This window comes from Notechis scutatus, chromosome 6 (assembly GCF_049901735.1).
Source record: "Notechis scutatus isolate UNSWTSFEM ecotype Mainland chromosome 6, rNotScu1.2, whole genome shotgun sequence".
Classification (NCBI taxonomy): Eukaryota; Metazoa; Chordata; class Lepidosauria; order Squamata; family Elapidae; genus Notechis; species Notechis scutatus.
The window spans coordinates 48337782-48351062 of record NC_142014.1 but is presented as its reverse complement, the minus strand read 5'-3'; the positions used below and the strand labels follow the sequence as shown (position 1 = coordinate 48351062).

Sequence of the window (13281 nt, the reverse complement as noted above, 5' to 3'; positions counted from 1 at the left end):
AAGTTACATCAAAAATCTCAGTTTCTAGCCAGCTGGGAACACAGATCCTAAACAAATGCCACCATTTATTACTTGAACATAAGAAACTCACGTCCTCCTGATATTTCTCTCCTTTATTCTACACAAAAAAGGCAGAAAGTAGAACAAGTCTTTACTAACTAATGTATTCAGCTTCCCACAGTGAGTACCAGGGAATAAAGTTCATTTACATAAAAAGCCCTTTGTCTTAATAGGCCAAAGTAAGGGGCTTCATTGACATTTTAGAAGGAAAAAAAACATGGTGGCAACAGCTACCAAAAATACTGCTCTCATTAAATGATGGAACACTTACACATTTGAACAAGGCCCTTAACAAGCCAATTGCCACAGTAATAAAAAGACTGCCCAATATGCAAGGCAGACTATCAGCTTGAACAAAGGGAAATATTCAAAAAAAGAACTATTAAAAGAATGTTCAGCATCTTCATTTTTCAAGAATGCCATACAAAGCCTGCCTATTCTAGAAAAAGACTACACACTTGAAAGAAAATGTCAGAAGATTTTAATATCAGCTCACTTCATAATATTACATCTGTCTTTGGAATCAATTAAAATACAATTATGAAGCTCACAAATTGATGGCTTAAATTTTGCTTCTCACATTACAGATTTATTAACTGAATTTACATACCAAGTTAAGCTGTGGACTGACTGATTTTTTTTTATGGAATAAGCTACAGCGTTTCAGGTCACAATTCAATAAGCCAAAACAGAAATCTCATTACAGCTCACTACAGGTAGTCTTTGACTTACGAACATAATTGAGCCCAAAATTTATGTTGCTAAGAGAGACCATTGTTAAGTGAGTTTTGTCCATTTTACAATCTTTTTTTGCCACAGTTGTTAAGTGAATCACTGCAGTTGTTAAATTAGTACCATGGTCGTTAACTGAATTTGTTTTACCCATTGGCTTCACTTGTCAGAAGCAGAGGTGGTTTTCAGGAGGTTCTGAACAGTTCTGGAGAACTGGTAGAAGAAATTTTGAGTAGTTCAGAGAACCGGCAAATACCACCTCTGACTGGCCCCGCCCCCATCTATTCTCTGCCTCCTGAGTCCCAGCTGATCGGTTGGGTCTTCTTTTGTTACCCTGCACAGGAGAATGGAGCTGGAAAGCAGGTTAGTGGGGTGGGGAGGGAATGGGATTTTGCAGTAACCTTCTCCCAGGAATGGGAAGGGAATGGAGATTTTACCTCTCCTGCCACGCCCACCAAGCCACGTCCACAGAACCGGTAGTAAAATTTTTGAATCCCACCATTGGTCAGAAGGTTGCAAAAGGTGATCACATAACCTTGGGACACTGCAACCATCATAATTATGAGTCAGTTGCCAAGTGTTTGATGTTGCAGTGCTCATAAATGTGAAAAATTGTCAGAAGTCACTTTTTTCAGTGCTTTGAATGGTCATTAAATAAACAGTTGTAAATCGAGGACTACCTGTACAATGTGGCTTGCATTTTCTGGCTGAATGGGACCTTTTCTATGTTTCAGGACTTAACTTGTTTGAATCTATCAAATTGAGGATTGGGAACAAATAAGGAGTGTGTACATGCCTTTTCACCCTGGTTTTCTTTTTTTTCCCTTTGGCCTTTAAAGGAGACTTGCAAACAACAGATTTATAGTTCAATAATCACAGGAAATTGTGGTTTAAGAAAACCAGGAAGTCTTCTGTGAGAAAAAATAAGAAGAAAAAAGATATACAAGTATTAAGTTTGTTCCTTGTTCTCTTTCATAAAATGGTTGAATTAGGATTGTGATGTCTGAATACAAAATATACTTCAGTTCATACATCATAGACATTATGATTTATAAATCATGGCTTATGACATTACATGAGAAGCAGACTACATGGCTTGTTTAACCAATTCTAAAATAAATCATGGATTAAAATACATAACCCCAGTCATAATATAATCCTGTGCATATACTTGTGTAGAAATGCTACTGAATTCAATGAGCCAACTATAAAGCAAGTAGGAACAGAGCTGCATGTGATAATTTCAGATAATAATTCTACCTTGTAGTATTCAGCTAAATCTTTTCAATGCTATTTGAATATTACAAGGGATGCATATTAATTTATTGTACAATTAGAACACTAGCAATGATCTTTCAGGAACAGAAAATATATATTTTCTTAAGAGGAGTTCTTGTCTTAACAACTATTTCAACACTAGTTAGAAAAGGGGAGAGGACATTTGGGCATTTAAACCAACAGAATTATTTTTCCAAAGGAAACACTACTTAACCTTGTGGAAGTTGAGGAAAAGCATTTTTTTAAGGAATACACAGGTTTCAATATTTTGATTGTTCTTGTGAGACCCTTCCTATTTTAACACTTTAAAGTTTAGCCTTCAAATTTTAAATTGAAAGGATATTTTAAATTATTTGGGGTTCACATCTCTGAACCTCTAGGGCTGAATGCAAAGTACAGTTTTACAATCAAAGAAAACAACTTCATTAATTTGTACAGGACACTACAACTGTAGTGAGGGATGAGTGCTTCACCCTCAGGTGATTACAGAAATTATATGCATAACCACATATATATAATTATGTGATTTTAGTAACACGCCTTATAATTGCATTCCATTTTTAAGGTTATAAAACCACGATTACTTTACACCAGTATTTTTCAAACTTTATCCATGCTGGCTGGGGAATTCTGGAAATTGAAATTCACAGACTTAAGCTTGCCAATTTTGAAAAACACTGTCTTACATCGTTTGAAAATTACTAGAAGACCATATAACGTTGAATTCAGAACTTGCAAACTCCAAAGTCAGCCAGCCAACAATTTGCCACAGGTTGTTATATTGTGTCACATCCTTTCATTGTTTTTGAGTTTCAGTTAATTTGAGTATTCATGCCATTGGCAAAATGCGGTAAAAAAAAGTCAGCATAGCTTCTATTTCAAGTTTTCCTCAACTTGGTTCCCTGTTGGACTATAGCTCCTATTTTTCAAAAAATACCTGCCGGAATGAGGGCTGAGGTTGCAGAAAGCCGTTTCCTCCGGGCGAGAAAACTGCTGGTCAAGACTGTATGTGCGTCACTGCAACAGAGAGCAAGCGCTGAACTGATAGTATTCCCCTTTCCTGGATAAATGGCCAGCACTTTTCCATAGCCCTATCCCAAGGAAGCAAGAAACAGCATTAGCGCCTTGAGGTTTAAGGCAATGCATCCCCTTCTATGGCACAGGGAACTCTACTGAGCCATAAACAACCAACCATGCTTCAGCCTAGTAGGTTGTGATCTGTCCCAAATCTGCTTCGGGGACCTACTGCGTTTCAACCAGGAGAAATCGCACCTCAATCAAACAATCTGCTATCTAGCGGGGAAACTTGGAGATACTTACGGGAAAGCCCAGAGTCAGAACCCCCCACGCATCCTCTGCCTGGGGAGGCACACGTGAGATTGCGGCAGCGGCAGGGAATCCTCTCGAGCTCCGGCGCTCCCTGATTCATTCGGCCGCGTCCGCTCGCAACAGTTCGAAAGGCCCAATCAGCTGACGCGAGGCGGGGCCCAGGCCGCCGAGGCGGCGGCTGAGGCGTGAAAGGGGAGGGAGAGCGAGTTTTCGGGATGGGTGGGTGACGGATGCTTGTCCCCGGGCAGGATTCAAACGGAAGGGATGCAGCGGTCGTGTGTGTTTTGGGGGGGATCCTGGTGCCGTGAGTGTCAGGTGACAGTCACCACGGATTACTGTGTGGGCCGAGTGTTGATATCTCCTCCGCTGAAGGAGAAGGCAGGGGATGTGCGGCAATTGGGGCAGCGCTTGCCTTGCCTCTCTGCTACAGCCTGCTTTGGAGTCAGGCCGCGGTTGTTAGATTTTAACTCTCCTCTGTATGCTTCGGGGGGAAAACATTAGAGTTTCAACACCCAGCAGCCTAACTAGAAAAGTCAGTGTGGAGGCAGAGAAATAGATTAGGAGCACAATTAAAGGTTCTTTCTTTTTCGGTATAAAATATGTCATAACACAACCCTACACACGTTTATGGCTGTGCTTGCCACAGAATAAACTGTAAGCCTTGATTAACAAATGCACTGGATAGGTCAGCTTGGAATACAGTACAGGTAGTCCTCCACTTAACTATGACAATTGAGGCCAAAAATTTTGTTGTTAAGTGAGATATTTCTTAAGTGAGTTTTACTCCATTTTACGACCTTCCTTGCTAAAGTTGTTAAGTGAATCACTGCAGTTGATAAGTTAGTAACTGGTTATTAAGTGAATCTGGCTTTTCCATTGACTTTGCTTGTCAGAAGGTCACAAAAGGAGATCACATGACCCTGGGAGAAACAGCAATGGTCATAAGTGTCTTTGGGAATTCTCATCATCCAGATCATGGTTGTTCCAAAGGTGCTGTTTTCAAGAGGCAACTGGACTTTCTTGTTTTTCTTTGAAGACATTTTACTTTTCATCCAAGAAGAGCTGAAGAAGCATCTTGGATGAGAAGCAAAATGTCTTCAAGAAAAACAAGAAAATCCAGTTGCCTCTTTGGGACAATACTCATAAATATGAACCAGTTGCCAAACCTCTGAATTTTGATCACATGATCATGGGGATGCTTCAAAGGGTGTAACTGGAAAAATGGTCATAAGTCACTTTTTCAGTGCTGTTGTAACTTTGAACAGTCACTGGTGTAAGTTGAGGACTACCTTTATTGTATGCTGTATCATGTATTGCCTAAATCAGGAGTGTGAAACTCAATTTTATTGAGGGCTGCATCAGCGTTGTGTTTGACCTCGAGGGGGGATGTGGCCGGGGGCATGGCCAGGCAATGTCACTCACCAAGACTTCGTTGTCAGTCATGACGGCCTCTCCAGGCTCCATTTTTGGCTGCAATGTCCTCCTGCAGCCCTCTGCCAGCGAAAATGGAGCTTGGAAAAGCCCTCCTAAGTTATGTTTTCACTGGCAGAGGTACTGCAGGCCGGTCCTTTGCTGTTTAAAGGGTGGGCCCACGGGCCAGATCTAAGCACCCCGCGGGCCAAATCTTAAGTTTGACACCCCTGGCCTAGATCATTCTGTTGGTGTTATCTTTTTGGCTTAGCTTGATTGTGGACTCAAGTTTTGTGGTTTATTAACGATGGTTCATACTGTAGTTTAGTGTTTTATATAGACAGGTGCAGCCTATCTAGAACTCACTATCCTATTCTTTTGGACTTCTTTCTTCAGAAAGAGAATAAGTGGTTATTTTATATAGGTTTAGTTTTTCATTTAATTTTTATATTGTCGTTTTTGTTTTAAATTAGAATAAGGGGGTTACTTTATTGTAAATTTATACTGAAAAAAGTCATAACTAATATTTGTATTTTTTTCTTTTCTCTTGTGACTTTTTAAACTTCCCCCCGATCGCCTCCGTGTTTCTTTTAATTTTTTTAAAAATTTGTATTTTATCTTTTTCAAAAACTTAATAAAGTTGCTTTAAAAAAAACTTTGTGGCGCAAACCAAACAATTCCTTGCTCTCTGCTGTGGTAAAGCTAACCCACAACAGGATTTAATTTAACATATAGTGGGGAAAAGCCATTGTGGTGTCTCAGCCCTAGTCTGTAATTCTGTAAATCTGCCCAGTTGTGAGTTAGTTAAAAAGCATGGTTAAGCAAGGAACAGTGTAGTATGGCATGTGGACTAGCGTGGCCACTGTTATGAACCAGAAAAAAATATTTTCATGTAGGAGTGGTCAGCACTGATGCTAACTATCCTCAGTACACACATTGTGTTATGTAGTTATAGAGTTACTTTATCCAGGAGAAAAACAAGTTTATTTTACCCAGGCAAATAAGGGAGGAAAAGATTAGTGATAAAGAGAATCATTTAAAATAATCAGGAAATCTAAATTCCTGCAGATACACACCTTACTGATGAACAGTATGGATGTCCTTGAAATTTGCCAGTACTTGGGAAAGAGTATTTGCTTGGAGATTTAACCGTTTTTCCAATATTTCCAGTTTTTCTTTTCTTTCCCTGTCAAATTTTCTTTCCTCTCCTTATCTCTATCTCATTTTCCCCTTTTTTGTCATTCTCCATGCATCTATTTAATCCCCTTAATTCATATCCATTCTATTTCTTTACTCCTTTGAAACTGGGGAAGGTAATGTATGGTTCTGTGTAGGGTAATGGTTAATTTCTGTGGATGGAGGCGGAAGATCCATTAAGTTTAGAAATGAGATTCCTCTTAAGGAATTTATTTGAGTCAATGAGATTAATTCAATTAAACTCTCCTGCTTTGGATTTTGGCTTGTGAAAGATACACACATGTATGTATGCATACACATATAAATATATAAGTGAGTGACAAGGCATATAGTTATGAATGGGAGACTGGCTTCACTTAGAGTGGGTAGACTTAGATTAACAAGGCACTGTTTGGGTTATCTGTGTTTATTTTTTTCTACATATTCATTTTGGGATCAGGTTAAATATGATGATATTTTCATAAATAGTATTATTGGTTTGGTTTAATTGGGCTGCAAAACTGGAGCTTTCTGCATCTCTTTGCTGGTGTTTGTCCAGATTTGCATAGCCCGGAAATGGCAGTGCTAGTTTAGGATTTGGTTTTTAAGCCGTGTTTAATAAGCCATAATTGGCACAGTATAGCACAGGTTAGCACAATAACTTAACCAGATAAATCGATTCTGTATTTTTTATGGAATGGTGGGTAGGTCTGAGCCTCTTCTTCAGATGATTCTTATTATTTGATTTTTATCCCACATACAAAAATAATAAACACAGGTATGAACACTTTCTCCTTCAGTTTTCTCCAATAAGATAGCCTGAAAGTAAGCTGGACCAAAAGATGGTTAGTGGCCTAAAGTCAACCTGGGAATTTCTACAGTAGAGGTAGAATTGATAAGTCACTTCAATTCAAGTCACTCATAATTTTTTTTTAACAAAAACTCCAGTAGTGTTTTCAATCTTTTCTTTTTCTTCTGCCTAAAAATAACAGATTTAAATAATTAAACAATTGGCATATTATGATACTCTCTTTGATGGGCAACTAGATCTATATTCTCTTTAAGGTTATTTTTATATTCAAAGAAAAGCTGTCCTTCTCCAGTCAATGAACACTGCCTTCCATAGCTACTCTTCTCTGGGGAAAATAGGAAATTTCGATTCTTTCAAATTATGCTCTGCCCAGTGCTCAGTAAGTCTTTGAGCCAATTCCCAGTTTGCAGACCTGTATCAATGTGTCTCTGAATGTGAAACTGTTGTGGCCTGTCGGCCGCTCCATCCAACAGCCAAATCAGAGGAGTCGGAGGAGGTGTGGGAGTCAGGGTCAGCATCAGGGCAAGAGGTAATGGCAGAGAGAGAGAGAGAGAGGCGGCGGCTGGGCTATCCGTCAGCCCTCAGATGGAGAGTCAATAACCCCCAGGTCTGGAGGTGGTTGACGAAGGAGAGAAACAGCTGGGTCCAGTGCCTGATGCACGGCTGCACAGAAGGCAGAGAAGGGGAGAGCAGTGGAAAGCCGTGGGCCGATCCTGGGGAAGAAAGAGCCACTGCTGCTAACGAGGCCCCACCCTAGCTGGGAGTGGAGATGAATACATGTGGCAGACAACTATTCATCTTCCGGCTGGACAGACTTGTTAGCTTGCGAAAGAAACTTTTTGTCAGGGCTGCCGGCATTCCTAATAAAGACATCTTTTGAATTCATGTCAGAAGGTTTATCATGTTTGGGGAGCCGGGTCAAAACCAGGGGTGGGATGCTACTGGTTTGGCCTGGTTCTATACAACTGGTAGCTGCGAAGAGCAGCTGACATCGAATCGGTTCAGTGTTTGGCCCACCCACCATCCCGGGCTCTAGGCTGTCGTTTATTCCCTGCTTTTCCCTCTGTTAGGAATGTAAGTCACCTAACAGTTGGGTTGGAAAATATATAAACCAGGACAGACATTTTAATACTGTCTTTTTAAGGGAATGCTAAAATTGTGGTTGTGGGTGTGGTTCCTCAAACGGCCATAAGATGGAACCAGAAACCTGGGTTGTTCTATTCTTTTGTTGCTGAGAGTGTTGCCGTTCCTACATTTTTCCCTATTGACTGATCATAGTTCTTCTTGGGTTTGATGTAAGTCTGTTACTGAACTGTTTATGATACTGGACTTTGTTACTGGATTATCCCTGGACTGAAAACTGACTGCTTTAACTGTGAATGACTTGGACTGTGTTTGGACTTTGCTTAACCATTTACTGGAAGTAAAAATCTACATTTTACTATACAGTGTAGCTGTGTGCTGTTTGTGTATTATTCTTCACCACTCTCACTACATCTCCCTGTGTGCGCTCATTCTCCTAACGGGGAATTACCTCAACATCCTCCTCAGCTGCTTTGTGCAGCACAGCTGAGGTTGAAAAAGCAGGAAACGAGGATAGTTTTCCCATGAGATGATGATATTTGGTAAGGAAGGAGGGAACCCACAAGTTTGTCTTTAATACATCTTGTAAATAAGGACAGCAGTATTTGCCCACATTGTATCTACAGCAGGCTAGATAGTGAGTTCATGCAGGTATAGTTTCCAATAGTTTAGGACTGATAGATAGCACTTCAGCTTGGCTATGAGAAATATTTATCAACTTATCAACTTATAAGTAAATGAACAAAGATGAAAATAAAAAGAAATTGTAGTATACTACTTTAATTTCAAAAGAAATAACAGGAACTTGCTTCAGGCAAATAGAAATTCACTTGTTTCAAGGAACTTAAGAACCATGGCAGATATTCTATGTAAACAGACACAAATGTAAACTTCAATGAAAATGATTTACTATCAATTATTTTAAGTGCTTTAAGAAAATATTTACAATACAAAAACTCTGAATGAACACACTGATGTTATGGATTCAAGTCTGCTGTCCCAGTTAACTTAGTTTATGATCCAGTAAAAAACAGGGCTATCACTGCACATCCCATATTTCACAAAGAAGAGGTGTGAATTTGTGATTGTTAACTCTCCATGACATCAACATATCTGCATGATGGTGGTTAAAAGTCCGTAATTCTGTAAGGCGACCAAGGAGACAAGCAAAATGTTGAGGGCTTTCCGTGTGATGAAGCTTGCAGAATGTTTGCAGAACTTCTAGCAGAGGCTCTTGAAGCCGTTCAACAGAGTCTCTATCCTTTATGTATTGCCGATCTGGTTTTAATTTTCAAAGAAGAGGAACAATAATAAGCATTATTTCATATATGTAAATTATGAAGACCAAAGTGTTCCAATTGTAAATAAAATAAAAGATTTCTCTGTTCATAGGCTATTTTGTTCCCATAAATTTATTGTATGCAGAATTGCGTGTCTAAAAACTTGCAGTGTTGATGGGATGGGTTTTACTTATTAACTTGCTTGATACTGCAGATTGTTATAGAGAAGGTTGCACACAAGGAAAAAGTTTAGGTATGCAAAATGAGTATGGCCAGGCAGCTATTTAGACAAACAAAATTCTGGGATACATCACTAGAGGGGTCACCAGCAGGAAAAGGGAGGTCCTAATGCAGGGCTTTAGTTGGACCCCATTTGGAATACTGTGTCCAGTTCTGGAGACCTCACTTAAAAAAAGATATTGATAAGATTGAGCAAGTTCAGAGATGGGCAATAAAAATTGTGCAAAGTCTGAGGAACAAAACATATCGGGAGATTGAAGGAACTGAGTATATACAGCCTCAAGGACAGAAGAGAAAATGGGGGCATTATTGAAACTTTTAAATATATAAAAAGTGTGAATAAAGTTCTAGAAGGCAGTATTTTCAATATTAAGGAAAAATCAAGAACATGGGGGCTTTACCTCAAACTGACAGGAGGGAAGCTCAAAAGTAATGTGAGAAAGTATTACTTTGTAGAAAGAGTAGCGGAAGCTTGGAAATAACTTCCAGTGGAGTAGTGGCTCTATCTTCAGTAACTAAATCTAAACATGCTTGTGATAAACACATGCATCATCTGGCAAAAAATAAAAAGTAAGAAAACAAAACCTTCCTCAAAGGGCAGAGTTAATGGGCCACTGGGTGTTTTTCTGCCATCAGTTTTATACATTTCTATATTTCTAAATACATGCTAGTTCCCAAGCATCTGAATTTTCATCACATGACCATGGGGATGCTGCAGCAGTTATAAATGGTCATAAGTCACTTTTTTCAGTGCCGGTTTTCAATGGTCACTAAATAAATGGTTCTAAGTCAAGGACTGCCTCCAACACAAATCCCACTAAACTCATGCATTTCTTCTAGCTAGGCCCCTATCATTTTATGCTGCTAGTGATCAGAACTATTGCATCATAACAGCTACGGTATTAAATCTGTACTCACTTTTACAAATATATCTATGTGTTTGAAATATTTGGCCATAACTGTACTCCAGGGAAAAATAAATGCTTAGATACCTCCCTAGTATGGAGGCAACTCCAAATACCAACCCTGGAGGATGTTGTCTAATGTAACATGTAGTTTGTCTTGCCTTTTGAATGTAAAACAGGTAATTTGAAACATTTAATGCAGAAATGCCTATGATTAAACAATTGTATGTGAACCAGTGATGGTATTCAATTTTTTATCTGTGGGCTTGGTGGGCATGGCATGGCTTGGTGGACGTGGATTGGTGGGCGTGGCAGGGGAAGGATACTGCAAAATCCCCATACCCTCCTCACCCCACTAACCTGCTTTCCAGCTCTGTTCTCCTATGTAGGGCAACAAAAGAAGACCCAGCCGATCAGATGGGATTCAGGAGGCAGAGAATAGATGGGGGTGGAGCCAGTCAGAGGGGGGGTATTCTGAACTATTCAAAATTTCCGCTACCGGTTCTCCAGAACTGGTCAGAACCTGCTGAATACCACCTCTGATGTGAACATCTGTAATCCTACACAGGGTAGAATTTTACAGGTTCCTTTCCAATGCATTCCTTCTAGTAGAATGCTAGAAGGAAATCTCATTCACAAAAGTATACATTTGGACCACATTTGGTATGAGGAGAGAAGCTGGTGAAAGATTGAATTTAAAAATGGGTCAGATCCGGGTTGGATCGGGAGGGGGTTTCGAAGTGCATCCCTGAGAGAGGCCCTTGAGCAGCAGCTTGGAATACTTACTGCTGAGTGCTCCATTCTAAGACATCTTCATTGCATGATCAGAAGGGTCTCCTGAAGAGCAATTGGACTCTATTTCCCGTGCCCATACATGCACACGTGGAGTGTGGCAAAGTGCATCCATAGGCAACAGATATGCACTCACTCTAGAAATATTTGCCCAACTCTAATACTTTAATAACAGTTACTATTTTTATATAAGAAATTAGCATTCTCTTTTTCATGCCTCTTTCCTTTTTTCTTCAAATTTGGTAACATAATTCAGTGTTGATAGTCTAGAACAGGATTTTTCAAACTGATGCATCCTAGGGTTCTGTGGCCTGAACAAGTTTAAAAGACCCTATTCTAAAACAACTGAGAAAATGAATTACCTGATGATAAGATAACGATTGCTGTAAGCAGAGCATATTCTTCTTGTGTCATCTTGAGTTCCCCAATACTTTTATAGAAATGGAACATAGGTGTTATATATTCATCAGATATACCTGTAAGGCAATGAGGAAAAGTAGACTTAGAATTATGGTGCAATCCATGGTAATTAAAATTCAGACAATTCAACACCCAAATTATGCAAGAGCCTGAAAACCAACAAAGATAGAAAGTACTGTATGAAAATCCTTTTATTTAAAAAAAAAAAAAAGCCCCCTCCCCTCTCATTCCATATCAGGTATATTTCCCTTTATTTTTATTTTTTATGGTTTCATTATAGGATGGCTATATGTTATTTTATTCACAAGAGGGCGCTATTTTCCTGTATAACATAAATGCTAGCACCAATTCTGCAAATCTCACAAATACCAGCTTAAAAATTCATTCTGTATGCCTTCTTTCAGCTGAACTCAAACTGTAAAATAGATAAATGTAGCACATTATTAATATTATTTGCTGTCATAATATCATTATTCTGTCAAGATTCTTCTACTAATCAGAAATGGGGAAACTACAGCCCTGTTGCAGAATGTAACTCCCAATATCCTTAGCCGTAGACCATACTGATTAGAGTTACTGGGAGTTTTAGGTCAACCACACATGGAAACTCCCTACTGTTGATCTGTCTGAAGAATTGATTAGTACATGTTTAATTTAAATACAATTGAAATGGCTTATCAATAGTGACCTATTCAATAGGACCTGAGTAGCACAATAGGTTTTTGTTGTTGTTGCAATATCTTAAATATATTTTGAGGAACTGAATCTTGTTTTGTAGTGTATATATATGCATCCTACTAATTCACTCCTTAATTTCCAAGAACCTTACAGGTAATAGAGAAATGCTTCATATGAAATTCCCAGGAAACAGTATGGGAAATTGGGCTCAAATCTAGATGTACAGGTTTAACTGGATGTTGAATCGCTCTTGAGATCTATGGATTGCATAATATTTCCCTTCTACATAAGTATCTTAAATTCATTTCAATGTGTGAAATTATAGTTTATATATCTATTATACATTTATCCATACAATAATAAATTGAAACAGTATAACAAAACAAAGCCTGGAATATTTTCCTCATTGGTAAATGTAGTTTATGAAAATTTCTTGAACTTTTGACCAAGATGAAATGTAGGTTTTCTATCTGAGAGGCTCTTTTTGGTGATACTTTAAATAACCATTCAATGCTCATAGATCCATTCAATCAGTTCATAGCATCCTATAGGTATATTTCACTATTTTATTATGAGGAATAGCTGCTTTCCCACCAAAAAAGAGTGTTTATGAAAATAATAATAAACATTTCATGCAATTAGACAAGACAGATGTGAATGAGATCTCAAAGAACTTCGTGTTTGAGCAATAGCTAACTTCAGAACAAAGGAGTTTGTACTTCTTAAGTAAATATATAGTGATAGCATATACCACTTCACAGTGCTTTACAGCTCTCTAAGCGGTTTACAGAGTCCTCATTTTACCAACCTAAGAAGAACAGAAGGCTGAGTCAACCTTAAGTCAGTGAGAATTGAACTGCAGAACTGCTGGCAGTCGGCAATCAACATAATTTCTATTCTCTGGATGCAATACTGTAGAAGACCATTACAATATATTTTTACTTGAAGTCAAAAGAGTCATCAAACTATATATACCATTAACAACTCCCGAAACCAGAAAAAACAAATTACCCAAAACAATAAGGAAGCTTCCATCCAAAAAGAAATCACTTTGGCGGAAAAACAAATCTGGTCACGTTGCCAACTT

General features: G+C 38.7%; 1 protein-coding gene and 1 long non-coding RNA gene across 3 annotated transcripts in view; both read right to left on the bottom strand.

The window, feature by feature from the left end:
- Positions 1–1584: 1584 nt before the first annotated feature.
- On the bottom strand, positions 1585–3508 carry LOC148130208 (uncharacterized). The gene is made up of 3 exons (XR_015750098.1): positions 3391–3508; positions 3008–3161; positions 1585–1703 (listed from the first exon to the last, which is right to left on the bottom strand). It is a non-coding gene; the product is annotated as an uncharacterized LOC148130208 (long non-coding RNA).
- Positions 3509–8643: 5135 nt separating this feature from the next.
- The window catches only part of NR1H4 (nuclear receptor subfamily 1 group H member 4), a 34063-nt gene continuing 29425 nt past the window's right edge, over positions 8644–13281 (bottom strand). For both annotated transcript variants that reach the window (XM_087968161.1, XM_087968162.1), the window contains 2 exons: positions 11459–11572; positions 8644–9157 (listed from right to left, as the gene is read on the bottom strand). In XM_087968161.1, the coding sequence (XP_087824287.1) occupies positions 8919–9157; positions 11459–11572 (353 nt within the window). In that variant the 3' untranslated portion in view covers positions 8644–8918. The remainder of the gene's footprint in view (positions 9158–11458; positions 11573–13281) is intronic.